We start from the raw sequence: 16,111 nt of genomic DNA on the forward strand, positions 1-16,111 counted from the left end.
CGGAAGGAGGTTAAATAGTATCGGGACTTCGTTGGAAACAAACTACAAACTCAAGCTATTGGCAATTTTTGTCCTAGATATTTGCTCGGAACCTAATATAGTTTACAATTGGCTTCTCGACTCCATAATTTGATTTCCACCAAAGACTCCTTTCATCAAAAACCGTTCAATATTCTTTTGTGTGAACTTAAGAAGTACGGTAAGAAGATGGTGTTGTTAGGCCACACTCTTATCCAGTTGAAACCAATCTAAAACTCACGTTAGGACTGCCTGTGGAAAGTTGTTCATGAACCATTGAGTGTTGAACAGGTATGGCCTTGGTCTTTATTTCTAGCAGGGCAAAAAGAAAAAAAGGGCAGAGATGCATTAGGACATCGATTCGGAATCGATGAAAATCAGAAAGGAAATAATTAGTCCAGCGAGTTCACGCAAATTTGATTTTCTCGATTCTGTGAGGTTCTAACGAAAAATGCACCCTTTCCCCTGAAAACACATTGGGCCTGGAACGGAATTATCCTGGCAGTTTTCATACTCAGCGACGAATAAAGTACTCACAAATCCATCTACTATTCTCAAGGCTCAAGGTTGGCGAGCAGAAATTGGTGGCCACCAAAGTGCTCTAGGCTGTAGTTTCCAGTTTCCAACACTCCAACTAATATACTTGAAACAGGTTTGAGACCAGGAAGAACGGGCGGAAACAGAGAAAGAAAGCGAGCGGAGCTCCACTCCCAGTTCCACCTTCTTCTATTTCACGTTTTTTTTCTGGCACAAAGTCCACAGGTGGGCTGGTGTCCAATCATTAAACGTTCATGTAGAGCGTTAAAGTTTTGCTATTTGTAAATGTATTGTTTACTCTTATTCTAAGGAAGCGGACTAATTAATTTGGATTCGTTAAGACAGCAACTTTAATGGCCGCTAATTCGTTAAACATCAGTTTTAAACTTGGCTCTTCTATAAATAAGACAACAAAGGCCAAAGTAAAAAAAAGGTTAACTAAGTCAGCTTCTGAACTAAACAAATTTATAACTACAGACGTAAACTTTTGGGTTTAAAATGCCCACCACTGGAAGTAACGCATTATCCCCACAGAGCCTGACGGTAGATAGCAGCTACAGCAGCAACGCAGAGGATCTCGGTGTGTTACTATTTGAGGGTCTTTGAAGTAAAAATGGGAGGAAAAAGAAAAAAAAGCACAGAGCCTCCTAGTCCACTATTTTGACAACGGTCTCCAGAGGTAAGAGAGGGAGGGGGGGTGAAAGAGAAGGAGAGGGGTCTTGCTTGCAAGGCCATTTGGATGGAAACGACGGAAGGAAGGCCGCGAGAGAGAACAGGAGGAAGGTCGAGGAAACGTAAGGAAGAAAGGGCGCTTAAAAAAATCTCACCACCAACTTGTATCTGAAAGAACAAGGCGGGAGAGAGGAGAGCGAAAGTGAGAAGAGAGAGTGTGTTTTGGAGGCCAGGTTAGTGCATTCTGGTTGAGGCTGCTTCAATGCAAATATGCAAACAACCTTTGATGATGAAATGATTAAATATAAAAATACCTTGATTTACACTTCAAACAATGGTTATAAGAGAAAGACAAGGTTCTTATTTAAATGGCACGTAAACTAAAGTAACACATGCTCCAGGTAGATTTGAGGTGATCTGTTACATTTCTAAATTTTTGCCGGACTCCTCAAGTAATGCAAAGGGAAAAACCCTGAACTACCAAACTTACAGTCCATCTTGAATGATTTTTTGAAATGTTAGTTTTGTGGTAAAGTCACACTGCGATTGAAATGAAAGGACTGTTATTGTGCTTAGCACTCAAATCACCAAGTGTGAGTATGAGGAGTATTGGCGATCTTTTAAAAGATTGGATGGAACAACACGTCCGGACTAGAGCCCCTTCAAATTGACCCAAGAACGGCCAATTCCTCTAGATTTTAGTAAAAGAACTCAGCACCAACACGCTTTACCTGTTTGAAATCATACAAGTATTGACACCTTTGTTGGTTTTCAATACAATTTAAACAATCATTCTGTAGTGTACATAACGGCCATCACTTTGAACGGCCCTATTATTACGCAAGAGATGACCTTAATCAGAAATGAACCACATTATAAAAACATCGTGTTGCTCTCAGCAATGCCTTTCAATTGCCTAACAACAAAACGATGAAGGTCCACTTTCAATAACCTGCTGGAAAAGCCATCGAAGAAGAGAGGAGGCAACTCTCGAGTATTTCTCAACGAGGACTCCTTGGGGAGTTGGGAACGAAATACGAAGCCGAGCCCTCGGATTGATGCCGGTTTCACTGCATTTGAAGCACCCAACTTTTAGGGGAATCCAGCCACCACCCTCCAAAGAACATCAGGGCCTTCTTGGTATAGAAATAAATTTCAAGCCACGCTGCAGCCTTCAAAAAGAGAGAGAGAGAGAGCGACTCCGAAGAGGAGGGGTGTGCGGACCATGGATCCTACCTAGAACACGGAAACAGCACGAAAAACTGAGGTTACCGTTTACTCTCCTCTCTCGAGACTCCAACCGGGATGGAAGCTGCTAGCCTTGGGAAGGTGATGAGAAAATAAGAAAAGGCCGCACGAAAGGGGCGAAGGGAAGGGAAACAGGAACGAGGAGCGGGGAGGACCTCGCTCGCGCTCTCCTCTTTGTCGTTGGATCACTCGGCTGGGGATAAATGGATGGATGTTTCAAGCAAGCCGAGCACGAAATGGAACAGCCGTGGAATCCTCTCCTCACTAAAGCTCACACACTCACTCACTCCCACATATGTGCCACAAGGTGGAAAGCGGAGTGGACGGACGGTAGGAGACGTGCGGAACAACACCGTCGACGAGGACGACGACGAGCCGAGTGACAACAAGTTGCATTGGCCATTCTGAGGGATCCCTATGAGTAGGAACACAAGAAGGGATGATGGTGATGAGTTTGTTGTAGACTCTTGACTTGAGTGTCAGACCGCACCGATGAACAAGGTGTCAAGAAAACAAATCCTCCCTAGGATCGCACGCTCGTCAGAGGTCTATTTATCCCTCAACCTCAGCTTGACTGACATCGAATTACGGTGAAAATGATGAAGATTGTGATGTGAAACAAGTGAGCTCAATCCCAGTCGTATTAGTGTTGATCATGAGTACGCACCAGTTCCACAATCATGCCAAGGACAACCATATCACGAGTCTCCTCATCATGATTTCAATCACAACGAGTCTTAGTTGTACTCGTTCCATAATGAAGTGATCCCTCCAATCTCGTGTAGTCCCTCCTAGAACCAAATGACGAGGAACAAGAAAAAGTAAAAAGGTAACCTGCGCCACAATTGCATGATGCTCTAAGACGAAAACTTCATCAAAGCGCTCAGGTAACGGCTACGAAATAAAAATGACGAGGATCTTAAGCTATCAAGTCGATGGGAGGTGTCAAAGTTGAAAGGTCAAATGTCTAAGGTGAAAGCCAAGCGACCTCGCTTACTTCAACCTTCATTCTTGGAACGTAAAAAAATACATAACACTTCTACAATGACAAAAAAAATGTGTTTTTCTCCTCCTGTGATTGCTCGCATGAGGGTAAAGGTGTTCTAGCGGGTACTTCATAAACAAATCTTTGAGGGCAACAGCCACAACCCACATGCGTTCAAAACGCTCCAGGGTCCAATGTTTCACAGGCAATAATTGGAAACTAAATCAGCTAGCATTCTTGCCAGATTGAATTGCTATTCTGACACAAAAAAATTGATCGATTTGTTTTATATGCTTTGGTGTAACCCTCAAATTGACTAAGTGCTGGATCTGATGTGTTGTAGGGAAAGTGGGTATTAGTAGAGGAACACCACTTTTGGCTCAAGGCTTCATAGGGAACCATCTAACATTTGCATTAAGTGGACGCTCAGTTTTCGAAACACGAGCTCGGAGAAAGCACGAAGCCATAAAATTGAGTGGATACAAGTGCCCTAAAAGTGGGTAAACCATCAAGAAGATCGGAATGACAACAAAGTTGCATGAGCCGAAAGGGGTACTTTGTATCCATGAACATTTTCAGTCGCTCAACTATCCCATAATTCTCAGTGATCGATAGTTTGACGGGAAGGTATCGTTTCACTGATTTTGATTTTTTGGACGCAATGAACGTGCATAAGATAGTTCTAAAATGATATGCTCGTGCCTCATCATTAGGCTGGTCAAATGCAGCCTTTAACGGAATTCTTCAGCAATTAGTGGAGGCACAACTTTAAACCAATGAAATCTTTAAAAACTGAGATGATTCCATATCTATACCACATCTATACCTTTCTTTCGCATTGACGAACACGATTCCAATTTCAAACGAGGATAAAGGCGAAGGCATTTGAATTGGATCAAGGGTTCAACTTTGAACGTTTGGGAGGTGAGAGGCTTCGCTTAGAAGTGAGTACGTTTACGTTGGATGGGAGACTATAAAGAAAATCAAGAAGAGAGGAATGACTGGATCTGAGAAAATGGGAACTAATCAATAATGCATCCATCCAAGCATGTCAATAATGGGCTGTCTATACTGCATGTTCAATAGGGCATTAGTTCCGAATGAACATAGTGCAGATGGATTGAGGTCCATTTACATTTCGTGGGAGTTCGAGCCCTTTGAAACCGACTGAAAGCGATTTTGGATCTCTCTGGTGCTTAAAAGCGTAATAGCGCAACAGTTCCGCTCAGAGCCTTAGACCTCGCTTTCGAAGAGATGCCAGCCAACAACAACACCTATATGTATATATAAGTGAGAGACAGCACATCAACGAGACATTGTCAGCCCAGCGAGTTTGTCAAGTGTGCGAGCGAGACTCTTAACTCATGTGACAGATTGGAACAGGGTCATTTTTCCATGACGCAAAACCCACATCCTAGATGACTCACCAGAGGAACCTCTATCGCGCGTCTGATGTGTGTGATTTGAGATTCATTGCCTTGTGTGCATGCATGTATTCTGGATTAGCGTCCTTTGGGTGTGCTTTGTGTGTTTATACGAACCCACCTTCTCTCGTCACAAAGGAGAGTGTAGGCGAAGATTGGCATGTTTGGGATTCAGACCACGTTCCTTAAGAGTCGATCGCAGCGCCATGTCGTCACATTCGAGCCTTAGTTTTGATTGAATCTTTTCTTTTTTTAACCTCTTGTTCCAGGTTAGCGGCTGCGGAGCAAGCCAGTCGAGCTCGTGAGCAAAAGGAGGCTGGACTTGACCATCGAGGTTTGCAGAAAATCTCGAGCAAGAGCCTTCTCATGGGAAAACGACGCAGTGGAAGCTTGGACCCGTTCGGGTCGGGTCCATCGTCTCTTTTCATCCTCAGTGAGAAGAACTTCATACGGAGGACCACCAAGTTCCTGATAGAGTAACTATTGCACTTTTAGTCCATCATTTCATGCTAACTTTTTTACAAATTACTTTGATTGGTGTGAATGTGATACAAAAGCATAAACGCTAAACTTATCTTGTCTGAACAAAGCATAACTGGTGCAAAAATCTTTTAAGGAATTTACATGTCTGAGATGCTTGAGATGATTTGAAGAGTTTGGATTTAGTTGAGGAAAAATTGATGAACCTTTTTTTTGTTTGAAATTGAGCGTTGAATTTGAATCTTTTTCTGCGCTTGAAGTTGATAAAGGCAAAACTGAATCATGGTCTAATTCCATTTGCCCCATCCCCCGTAGATCGCGATCAAGAAATCTCATAGAGATTTGCACTTGATATAAAAACCAAAGGTGGCTTTTTATTGATGTGCAATCGATCATCTGTACACAATCATCTTGAACAAAAGAATTGCATTTTCAATTTCTTTCGTTACAAGTCTGTTGAAACGTTACCTTTTGTTGATTGTTGATTAGCCTTTGACATGAGTTCTAGTTTTCTTGCATTTAAATGCAAAAAAAAAATGTTTTTGGGGAGATGAAAGTACGAGCGGTATGTTGACGTAGCAACAATTTATGGAAGGTCAGTGAAAACATTGCCTGAAATTTTCTACTAAAAAAAACCAATCATGGAGGGCCATGCAATTTTTTCCATCTTTTTCTTTATAATTTAGAATCAATAAAATTTACAGAATATGACATTTTCTTGCTGTCATTTTCAATTTTTTATGTTTCACTCTGGAAAGTAACAAGCTCAATCAAATTTCCTTAACTAATGTAAAAGCGCTATTTAGGTGAATTAGTGCTTTTCTTTGCAATATGAGCAAGCCAGGCAGACCTAATGACTTATTTTAAGAGCCAATGGGTGACAGCTGAATGACTGTTAGGGTATGGTTTCTGATTGTAGAGGCACTGTTCAAACGGCCGGGGTCACCGCGTTCAATGGTTACCGATTCAGATGCAGTATAAAACCGCAACAAACTCATTTTTATTCTCGTTTCATGTTCAATGGTCTGAGCTAGAGCTCTAAAATTTGAACCATTACGAGTACATATCAGCCCATGATAATAATAATAAGAGGTTTCATTGATGTTCAAACAAACCAGAGTAAGAACGGCTGAAAACAAAAGTAAAAGAGGAAAAAACGAATCAAACATTTCCTTAGGTCCCTGAAACTGTCATACGTAGATCGTTTACGATATTTTTTTTTTCCTTTTTTAACAGATAGCTTTCGAAATGATAGTTCAATTGTTTCCGAATCAACAGTTTAAGGTAATGCACGAAACTTGATTGCATTATGCCTTGAATTATAATGTCCCAATATGTCATTAACTAATGACTGCTAGAGAATTTGCTAATTGAACTTAACGAGAACTCAAATGTGCAGACCGTCCGATCCACATTATTTTCTCATGGCGTTCGATGTTCTTGCTTCTGTGCAAATTCCTTGGCAGCAATCACAAGAATTTGAAATTTCTGCCAAACCTACGATGTCGACCTCCTCCGAGTCAAGTGCTTGAGTGCCATTCAAAAAAGAGAAAAACATGTCTGCAGCCCTCACTTCAGAATTGCCTTCGCCGAGCTCGATCTACGACGCCCTAGAGGAAGTATTTGAGGCCAAAATCATCGCTCTTGTCGAAGAGCATCAAACCCACCTGGCAGATCATCCCTTGTCCGATGCTGAGAAATCATCTCTGATCCAGCAATATCGACACGTCTTCAGAGATAACCTCGCCAGAGCTCTTCCCATTGTCTTCCAACCCGACGACGAGCCTGTGGTCAACACGACGGTGACTGAAGACGACTTGGTCAAATTGGACGAAGCTCTGCAAATCGCTACGGACAAGCGGGCCAAAATCCCGGCTCAAGCCATTCAATATACAGACAAAATCGTTTCTCATACTGCCCAGGCCACCAGACTCATTAAGACTCAATTGAGTCATTGGGACGGTGAACAAATTAGTCGAGAAAGGGAGAAAAGCCATCTGGAAGATCCTGATTTGGGTGGTGAACATTTAGCACGGAGCGATGTCAAGTCCGAGTTGGGAGTAGATGAAAAGTTTGTGCTTGTACAAGCTCGAAATTTGGAAGATAAGATTGATAAAGTCTCGGAGGCCGCTCAAAGCCTTCTGGAGTCGTTCCAATAGTGATAACTTGTGTCACTAACGAATCAACTCGAATGGGACAATGACCGATCCCAAATCGTATAGACATAGTGGGTACTTTCGAGTGACCGAGAAGAAAGAGAAGAAGATCGAAAAGAAAGTTCGGTGCAAGATTACTATCGTCAGAAATTGTCGCGATTCTTCCCCTCTCCGAAAAGATAATGTTTTGGCCATACCTTCCATGAGGGCCTTAAAGCCGGATCTGCCCTCTGTGAATCGATCAGAACGATTAGATCCATGGAAGCCTGAAATTATCGAACCAATGGGGAGGTGCTCTTCAAATCTACCCAGTTCTGCCTCTTCGGTGTCGTTTAATTCCACTTATCGAGTGTGTGGCCAAATAGCCAGCCTTAGGTCGGACTTGAGGAGTCAGTCTACACAATCGATAATTTCCAGGATTGATAGAAGTAAATTAACTCATGCATATAAGCAAGGCCTCCAACACAGCCTTAACTTCGGATATGACGAGAAGATATTTGGCGCATTGCCTTGCTTGGATTTGAATGAAAAGAAAGGAAACCAATTTGGGAAGATCAGCAGTCCAGAAAAAGTTCCAATTTCTTTGCCATGTCATTATCATCATCCGTTTAATGGGGAGGCTGAGGAATCCAACACCCAAAGAAAGAAGGAAACAGGCCACCAAGTTGGAAGTAAAATGGAAAAAGATGGAAGGAAATGTCCGCAGGGAATTCCAAGGACTCTCGTGTCCCTCGAAGACAATGAAAGTGGGACCTCGAGAACTCAAGAGAGCTGCACTTCATCGCCGCCTTCTCTTGAAACTGATTTAGACTCGGAGGCAGATATCCAGAAGGATAAAAGGAACAACTTTTTTGCCCGGAGACTCTCAACTTTCTCTCTCTGAATTCAAGACGAAAACTAATCCTAAACGGCACCTTTATGTTGATTCTTCTCATTCAACTCAAATTTACATAATAAACATTTGATATCAACCACGAAGAAGCCAGACGACTTGTATGATATTGTGAACCTCTGAAATAATTAGCAGAAACATAGCCTGGTATATACCAAACTGAACGTAAAGAACCAGGTCTTTTTGCACCAGAATATATTAGCTCAAACTCGAAAATACCATGGTAGTAGCAGTCTCATGACAGATATTTTGAACAAGTCACACAAACCAGCAATAATCTATAAGTTGCCTATCTAACAAGGCTTTGTATTTCCTTTCTGCAAAGATGCACTCCATTCGAATATACCGTCCTACTCACAATCATTGCCAATTGTGTGGTCCTCGCTTTGGAGGAGCATCTTCCCAATGGCGACCGAACTCCACTGGCTCAAAAACTGGTAAGTAACGCTTCAAGACAGCCAAAGCTAGAATGCAAGGTCGCATTGTCATTTGAGAACCACGTCCTGTCAATTATCTCGATGTTTTCTAATCATCATGTAGGAGGCAACCGAGCCTTACTTCCTCGGAATTTTCACGGTGGAGGCGGCGCTCAAGATCTTGGCCTTGGGCTTCGTTCTTCACCGTGGCAGTTACCTTCGAAATGCGTGGAACATCATGGACTTCATAGTCGTTGTGACTGGGTGAGTGTTTCTTCTGATTCTGACGGTCTCTTTTAAAATGCCTTCATTCATTGGTGAACAATAATCATCTATTCTGGGTGGCATCTCTCACTGTGCTTGCTTGCAAGCACGGTTGAAGGGAATACGAATCAATAGATTTTAGGATATTTGTTTGAAAACTTGTTTCTAAGAGATTAATTTTGTATTTTTATTGCTCGTCCATGGAATGAAGTCTGGTGACAATAGTAGCCGACTCCTCGCTGCCTTTTGACCTTACAATATTACGCTCATTCCGCGTCTTGCGCCCACTCAAATTAGTTTCCAAAGTGCCAAGTAAGCTGAAGCGTGTCATGATATCTCTCAAAACATCAAAACCACAACCTCTTAATTAGATGGTTTCCTTGTTTATTGGATGATTGGTCGATGACGTTGACATCAACATTCTATCTATCTCTAAATTTGCACACAATTGGTGGTCGATTGAGTTTCTATTAACTTTTTTATCATCCTTACAACATACTTATTGTGTGGCGGTTGTAATCTTTGGTGGGCATTTTCGCTTTTCTCTTTCCTCTAGATGTCGGATCGAACGGAGATTTCCGTTTTGATTGAATCCCTTAATCCGTAGCCTTTTCTTTCAACTCTACTGTACATCCAAACAAATTCTGTGTGTTTCGTTACATTCAGCCATTGGCATCAAATTGAGGATCTGGTCATTATTAAAAAAACATTTGATTAGACTCCAACTGTGTTCATCCAAGTTTGAGAATCTAGTTCAGATGTGTCTTTGAACAAAGACGAATTTAGAAGCCCGAGGAAATACATGTTGTCCTTGTCTTAAATGTCTCAAACTAGCTATAACAGCTTACGTACGTATTTTACGTCGTTATTCGTACATCATTCCCGATTTCAGAACCAAAGAGAAACATGACATTTGTAGACTTTGAAACATAATGAAAGCAATCATACTTGCCCTCAACTAATTAAGGAATGATTAGTGGGATTGAACCAGAGCCTAGAAACCAGTTAAGCCAGGTCAGGGTGGCCACTTTTGACGGGTTTGCCATATTCCTTCACCCTTGCAATCAAAAGATGTTTTGTACTCCTTGAGTCTTGACAAATGAAACGCAACTGAATCGTACTCTATCACTTCACAACATGGTTAGATTTCCTGTGGTGTTCACTCATGTCGAAATTCAGGTGTTTCTCCCTATCAAAGGATCACGACCATCCATCCTCCTGTACAACATAGGATTTCAAGCCTTCCTCTGTGTCTCCCCTAGAGTTGTATTCGTCTTCGTTCTTTCTAGATATATCACTATTTTAAGCCCCGAAGACCCAACTGTGCTTAAGGCAGGAGCCAAGTCTGAGGATGGCGTTGATTTGAGAACCCTGAGAGCTATTCGCGTCCTTAGGCCTCTCAAATTGGTCTCGGGGGTGCCAAGTAAGTGCATGACAAAAAAAAACAAGCATAATCCTCTTCAGAATCAACAACATCAAAGTGACGACATGAAAATAATGGGGAGCCAAAAATTGAGTTTTAACTTTTCCTGCACCCTTGGCAATGAGTTTTACAGGGAGACACTTTCTGTTAAGCGATTGAGTCCAGAGAATTATTTCCAACTTTACTGTCAGCGCACTTAGAGTTAATGTAAATTCGAGGGCGGCACTTTCTCTGGAAAACGTTCACCTCTGTGTGATCGAAATTATTTTATGCACGTAGTTACTACAACGATTCATTACTTTCAAGGAAAATCCCAAATAGGAAGCATTTCCAATAATTGAATAGCATCTGCGTGTCCCCCCTGGTCATCCTAAACTTTAACGTTGTATCCCTTTCTCCTCTCCCTCATTTCGTAGTCTTTTCGTTTTACTTTTTCAAATATTTATTTGTCATTTGCTTACTCTATAAAGACTTTCTCCTTAATTGACTCACTATCCTTCACTTCGTGTTGAATTAACCTCTTAATCGCCCTCCGCTCTTTTTCTTGGTATGGATTCAGAACTTCAAGAGCTCTTCTCACTTTCAATGTTCCTGACTTGTTTACACCACACACATCTCTTTTACTAAAACGCTTCACCTTCGTTCCAATCCTCTTGACGCATCCTTCTCCTCCTTCAGGTTTACAAGTGGTCTTAAAGTCCATTTTAAAGGCCCTTGCTCCTCTGATGCAAATTGGCCTCCTTGTTATGTTTGCCATTCTCATCTTCGCCATTATTGGGCTGGAATTCTATTCCGGAGCCCTCCATAAGACATGCTATTCCATTGACAATCTAGGTAAGCAAGATTTTCTCTCTAGAACAGATGCCATCATTTGAATAAATAATAGAGGTGCTTTGGGAGTTGAAAGAGTTGGTTATATAATGGGGTTTTGCTCGGTGAACTAATGCTCGATGTAAAAAAAGAATGTACACTGCAGATGTAAATAGAAGAGCCATATAACTTGGTGAAATGTTAATACTAGGGCCAAGGTTTAGACTCAGGATACATTGGTTATCGACCCTGGAAATGTCTCTGAGAGAGGGGCGTAAAACTGCGTTAATCACTAAAACTGATATTTGATTTTCGTACTCCATGGCTGTTTTATAATGAGGGCGATGATAGATGGTTTTGCTTTTGGGATTGATCATGTTTATGCATAAGGACGTAGGCCTTTAAAATGAAGCGGACGCCTCATATGGGAGATGAATTCATTTGATAATGAGCTCAGCGTCAATTGTTGAATCATTGGATGCTGCTGGTGGAAAAGTTGGCGATTAAGAATTCCCTTCCAAGTTTGGAAGAATGCCCAAACGTAGCCAAAACTACTAGTTCAACGATTATAAAGTGGAAAGAAGGGCCGTATTTTTTTTTTGAGCTGAAAGCCCCGTATGGTACAATTTTCCTCCTCATCTCTCGATATGGGTTTTCAAGTACGTGGAACATGCCACACTCTGGCTTTCTTGGATATGTAGTAGACTGTCAATTCATCCAAGGCCAAAATCAATAGCTTTGTTTACTTTCGTAGTGTACGGTGTGTTCCAAGGCTTGTCGTCTCATAGGAAGGAGACCATAATTGAGGCACTCATGTGCTCACTTTTAATTTAGAGAAAACTGGAGATGTCATACACTGGCTCTTCCTTACCCCACAAAGACTACTCCAAGGTCATCATATACATGAATGCATGCCTATGATGGAACTTGATGGAATAATGTAGACCAATTTTGCCCAATTGCTTATGGGTTTTAACACATTGGTGCCGGATGCCGTTGGATCCTGGATCCTTGGTACTCAATACCACTTAGAACCACCAATGACCCCGGAAAAAGCGCCGCAGAATATTCCACCAGAACAATCTAGACAACGACCTCGGAAACGAATCAATGGCCATTTCTAACACAAAGACCATCAGGCTTTCTGCGTAATCTCTTTTCCACTGGGATTATTCCGATAATGCCTTTGCCAACAGCTATGTTGGAATACTGTGCCACAGAATTCGGATTCCTTTTCTGACCACAATTATTTCTGTTTCTGCTGACTTTCAAGCCTCCTTGGGTTCTTTGTTGAAAGATGTGTTTCTCCACATCACCCAAGTAGTGGACCATCAGCGCCAAGAAAGGACCTTTTACGGAGAACAGACTTCTTGCAATGGTATCCTAATTAAGGGCTCTCAGATCTAAAATAGAGCGCGAGGGGGAAATGAGAATTGATAGCTCACGTAAAGTATAATAGCTCGTTTCTTCCTTCCACCCAAAAGATCATTGGAGTCTTTTAACAATAGGTTGGCTTAGAAAGTTTGACATTTTCGTTGGATTGAAGTAGTAGAAACCATTCATCAATCATTTGAAGCCCTATTGATTGGATATTAAAAGCTAAATAGCTAAAGCAAGGTGTTCGTCGTGCGAAATGTGGAAGCAATGGGCTCCCTGAGAGGGCGGAAACGAAAGAAGAGGAAAAAGAGAAAAGCGTCGATTTTTGAGACGAAGTGACGAGAACACGAGAATAATACATGGTGAAAACTAAAAGGAAGTTTATTTACTATACAGTCCACTAGTAAACCACTGAATCGTCGGACCACAAGGTTTATCAAATGTTCCTTGTATTCCTGAAGAACCTGCGAGCTAATTTTTCTTAACTCTTTTAAACGCATTTCTAAGTATCCTGATAATAACAAGGTGATCCATAACCAGCATGGAACAACATATCATGCCATGACTCGAATAGAGCTACTTCGAAGATAAGGGGAATAAACGAGGAGCCATTAGAAATTTGAAAGGGAGAAAATCATGCTCAGTCCACACCGACCCTGGAAGTTGAGATATACAAAAGATCTAACCAGTCTTCAATTGCCTGAAGATCAAATAAGTTTCTTCAAGATGTTGGAGAATTGGAAAGATGTCGACTCAACCAACCATCGGGATCATTCAACCAGTATAATTGCTCTCATCGCTCTACTTTCCATTGTACACACTCAGCCAAAGGGGCAAAAAGGGATCCCCAAAGAGGTTTTCAAGGAAAATGACAATGATTTAGAGCAGCAATGCCTCGAAGTTCTAGATAAGATGAGTCCATGCTCATAGTTTAATTCCAGAACCACAAGAATCCATGGTTTCCCCGGGATGTACTTCCAATATAGTTTATCTTGCCCCTATAGTGTTTAGAAAGGTGGCTTTAAGGCAGCCCACACGAGTGAGACCTCTCATTTCTGATTTTCATTTATACTTGCTTGTGCTTAAAGCAACTTTCGGAACGAGGATGGATAGAAGTTTTTATTGCACGTCTAACTTTAGATGAAACCGTAACAGAAGGGAACAAGAATGTTCCCTGCCACTCGGATAATCCTGCCCTCGCCCCTATTGGCGCCTACACGTGCAATTCCAATATTTCCATTTGTCTCGAAAAGTGGGAAGGACCAAATTATGGGATCACGTCTTTCGATAACATCGGATTCGCTATGCTCACTGTCTTCCAATGTGTGACCATGGAGGGATGGACTCCCATCCTTTATTGGGTAAGAAACTGGACTGGGAAGCCATTTGAGTCCCACTAATCACAGTCATTACTCTCCTGAATCTAATTCCATCTGACATGCTCTCATTGACAGACCAACGACGCCATGGGAAACTCGTTCAATTCCATTTATTTTGTCACCCTGATCGTCATTGGTTCATTTTTCATGCTGAATCTGGTTCTGGGTGTTCTCAGTGGGTGAGTTATAAAGCTTGAACTTGTCATTGAATGATTAAGCGCGATCAACAAACGGCAACTCTTGTCCTGTAATGCTCAGAGAATTCGCCAAAGAGAGGGAACGCGTGGAGAATCGACAAGCGTTCCTCAAGCTTCGCCGACAACAGCAATTGGAACGCGAGTTGAATGGATATGTGGATTGGATCTGCAAAGCAGGTCTGTGTGTCCAAGAGATTTTTTGCCAACAGAAATAATGTTTTTCACTCCTTCCGTCATTGATTTTGTGATCCACAGAGGAGGTGATCCTCGCCGAGGAAAGAACCACCGACGAGGAAAGGAGTCACATTATGGAGGCTCGAAAACGAGCGGCCAATAAGCGGAGGAAGATGCAGAAGTTGGGGAAAAGTAGAAGCACTGAGACGGATGACGATGACGACGAGCCTGATGAAGGTAAGACTGACTGATGATGGTGGAGGTGACAATGACCTATTTGGGGCTCTGAGTTCCATTCAAGAAGCATTCAAGAAGCATTCAAACCCTCACATGAAGTTCGAGGATTCAGGTACCGATAGAGTGTACACTACCGGAAATTTTCAATTGAGTTTAGTCCCTTGGAAAGATTTGGTGTGTTCTACGCGTAAATTCGAAAGTTGTAACTCCCTCTAAAAAGTTTCGGAACTTGGATGGCAAATACTTTACCGTCCAATTTAAGCTTGAGCCTGTCCAAGAAGAGGTCAAAATCTTGGGGGCCCAAATGGTCTCGGTTGTAAAGCTCTAACTTGGGACTTCCAACTGACAAGAATGGGCACACTGTCTAGTAATTTATTTGTTTCACTGAAAATAATCTAGGCCTTAACATTTTCAACACGTCGTAGTTAAAACTTCAGGACCCGCCATACTTTTCAGAGGGATCAGCATGATAACTTGTTCCTTAATCATTAATCTTGCTCACTTTTGGGGTTCGATGGTGTCCCTCAAATCATTTGTCAATCTTGGGACTTTTATGAGGGCCACCAAAATGAGAATGGAACGTCGTTTGTGGAACTACATAGGTATTCTCAAATCGTGAACCAGCCTGACCTTTAGGGTCCATTAAGGATCAACGAAGAAGCAAAATTTCCACATAATTCCATTTTCACCAAGGACTGACAAGAGAGTTCTTACTTCTAATTAATTTTCTTTCAGAAACTTATCTCTCTGATCCACGCAGGAAATTCGGTAAATTTTGATAGTTGTATTAACTCAATCAATCGAGCATGTGCTTGTATGTACAATGTTGAACGTAAAATCTACTGCGTTTGAACAGTGGATTGGGTGCGTGAGTGACACTTTTTTTACTCCTCGAAAATGAATCCGATCGCTCTTGAGAGAGGAAAAGCGAGTGGAAAGTGCCCTTGAAAATTAGAATCTTTCTTTGGGGCGTAGAAACGGATTTGCTTTTGGAACCCTTCATGCGTCTATTCTTGTTTCATCTTAGAACATTGAATTCTTTGTTGTCTGTGGATCATTGTTGAATCGTTTCAGCTCTTTTATGCTCACTCGGAAATCAGAACATATCATTAGCTATGTTATAGTACATTTCTATCGAGCTCAAATTGACCTTTTCACATTTTCATTCCGACCTCGTTGCTACGCTTTTAAAATCTTATTCCGTTCGTCCTAATTTGAATGTGCATCGTTTGCTTTTCTCCCGTTTAGATACTGTGCTCTAGCTTAGGCTTTTTCTTCATGCCGGAAACTTCGAAGTACTTCCAACTTTCTCGTTGGTTGCACCTGACGTCTTTGACATGCTCCATTCCTAGTTGCGCAAGTGTCCGTCTCAATGGAAGTGGCCACTGAAATTGGCATCAGCGGCATAATGCTTGAGATGCA

General features: G+C 41.8%; 1 protein-coding gene across 1 annotated transcript in view; it reads left to right on the forward strand.

The window, feature by feature from the left end:
- LOC131888621 (voltage-dependent calcium channel type A subunit alpha-1-like) overlaps positions 1–16,111 on the forward strand; it is a 44,003-nt gene that overhangs the window by 6,335 nt on the left and 21,557 nt on the right. The window contains exons 4-13 of the mRNA XM_059237524.1: positions 5,154–5,360; positions 8,738–8,849; positions 8,953–9,092; positions 10,382–10,515; positions 11,194–11,349; positions 13,843–14,063; positions 14,157–14,260; positions 14,340–14,455; positions 14,534–14,689; positions 15,425–15,457. Of these exons, the coding sequence (XP_059093507.1) occupies positions 5,154–5,360; positions 8,738–8,849; positions 8,953–9,092; positions 10,382–10,515; positions 11,194–11,349; positions 13,843–14,063; positions 14,157–14,260; positions 14,340–14,455; positions 14,534–14,689; positions 15,425–15,457 (1,379 nt within the window). The remainder of the gene's footprint in view (positions 1–5,153; positions 5,361–8,737; positions 8,850–8,952; positions 9,093–10,381; positions 10,516–11,193; positions 11,350–13,842; positions 14,064–14,156; positions 14,261–14,339; positions 14,456–14,533; positions 14,690–15,424; positions 15,458–16,111) is intronic.

Source organism: Tigriopus californicus, chromosome 10 (assembly GCF_007210705.1).
Source record: "Tigriopus californicus strain San Diego chromosome 10, Tcal_SD_v2.1, whole genome shotgun sequence".
Lineage (NCBI taxonomy): Eukaryota > Metazoa > Arthropoda > Copepoda > Harpacticoida > Harpacticidae > Tigriopus > Tigriopus californicus.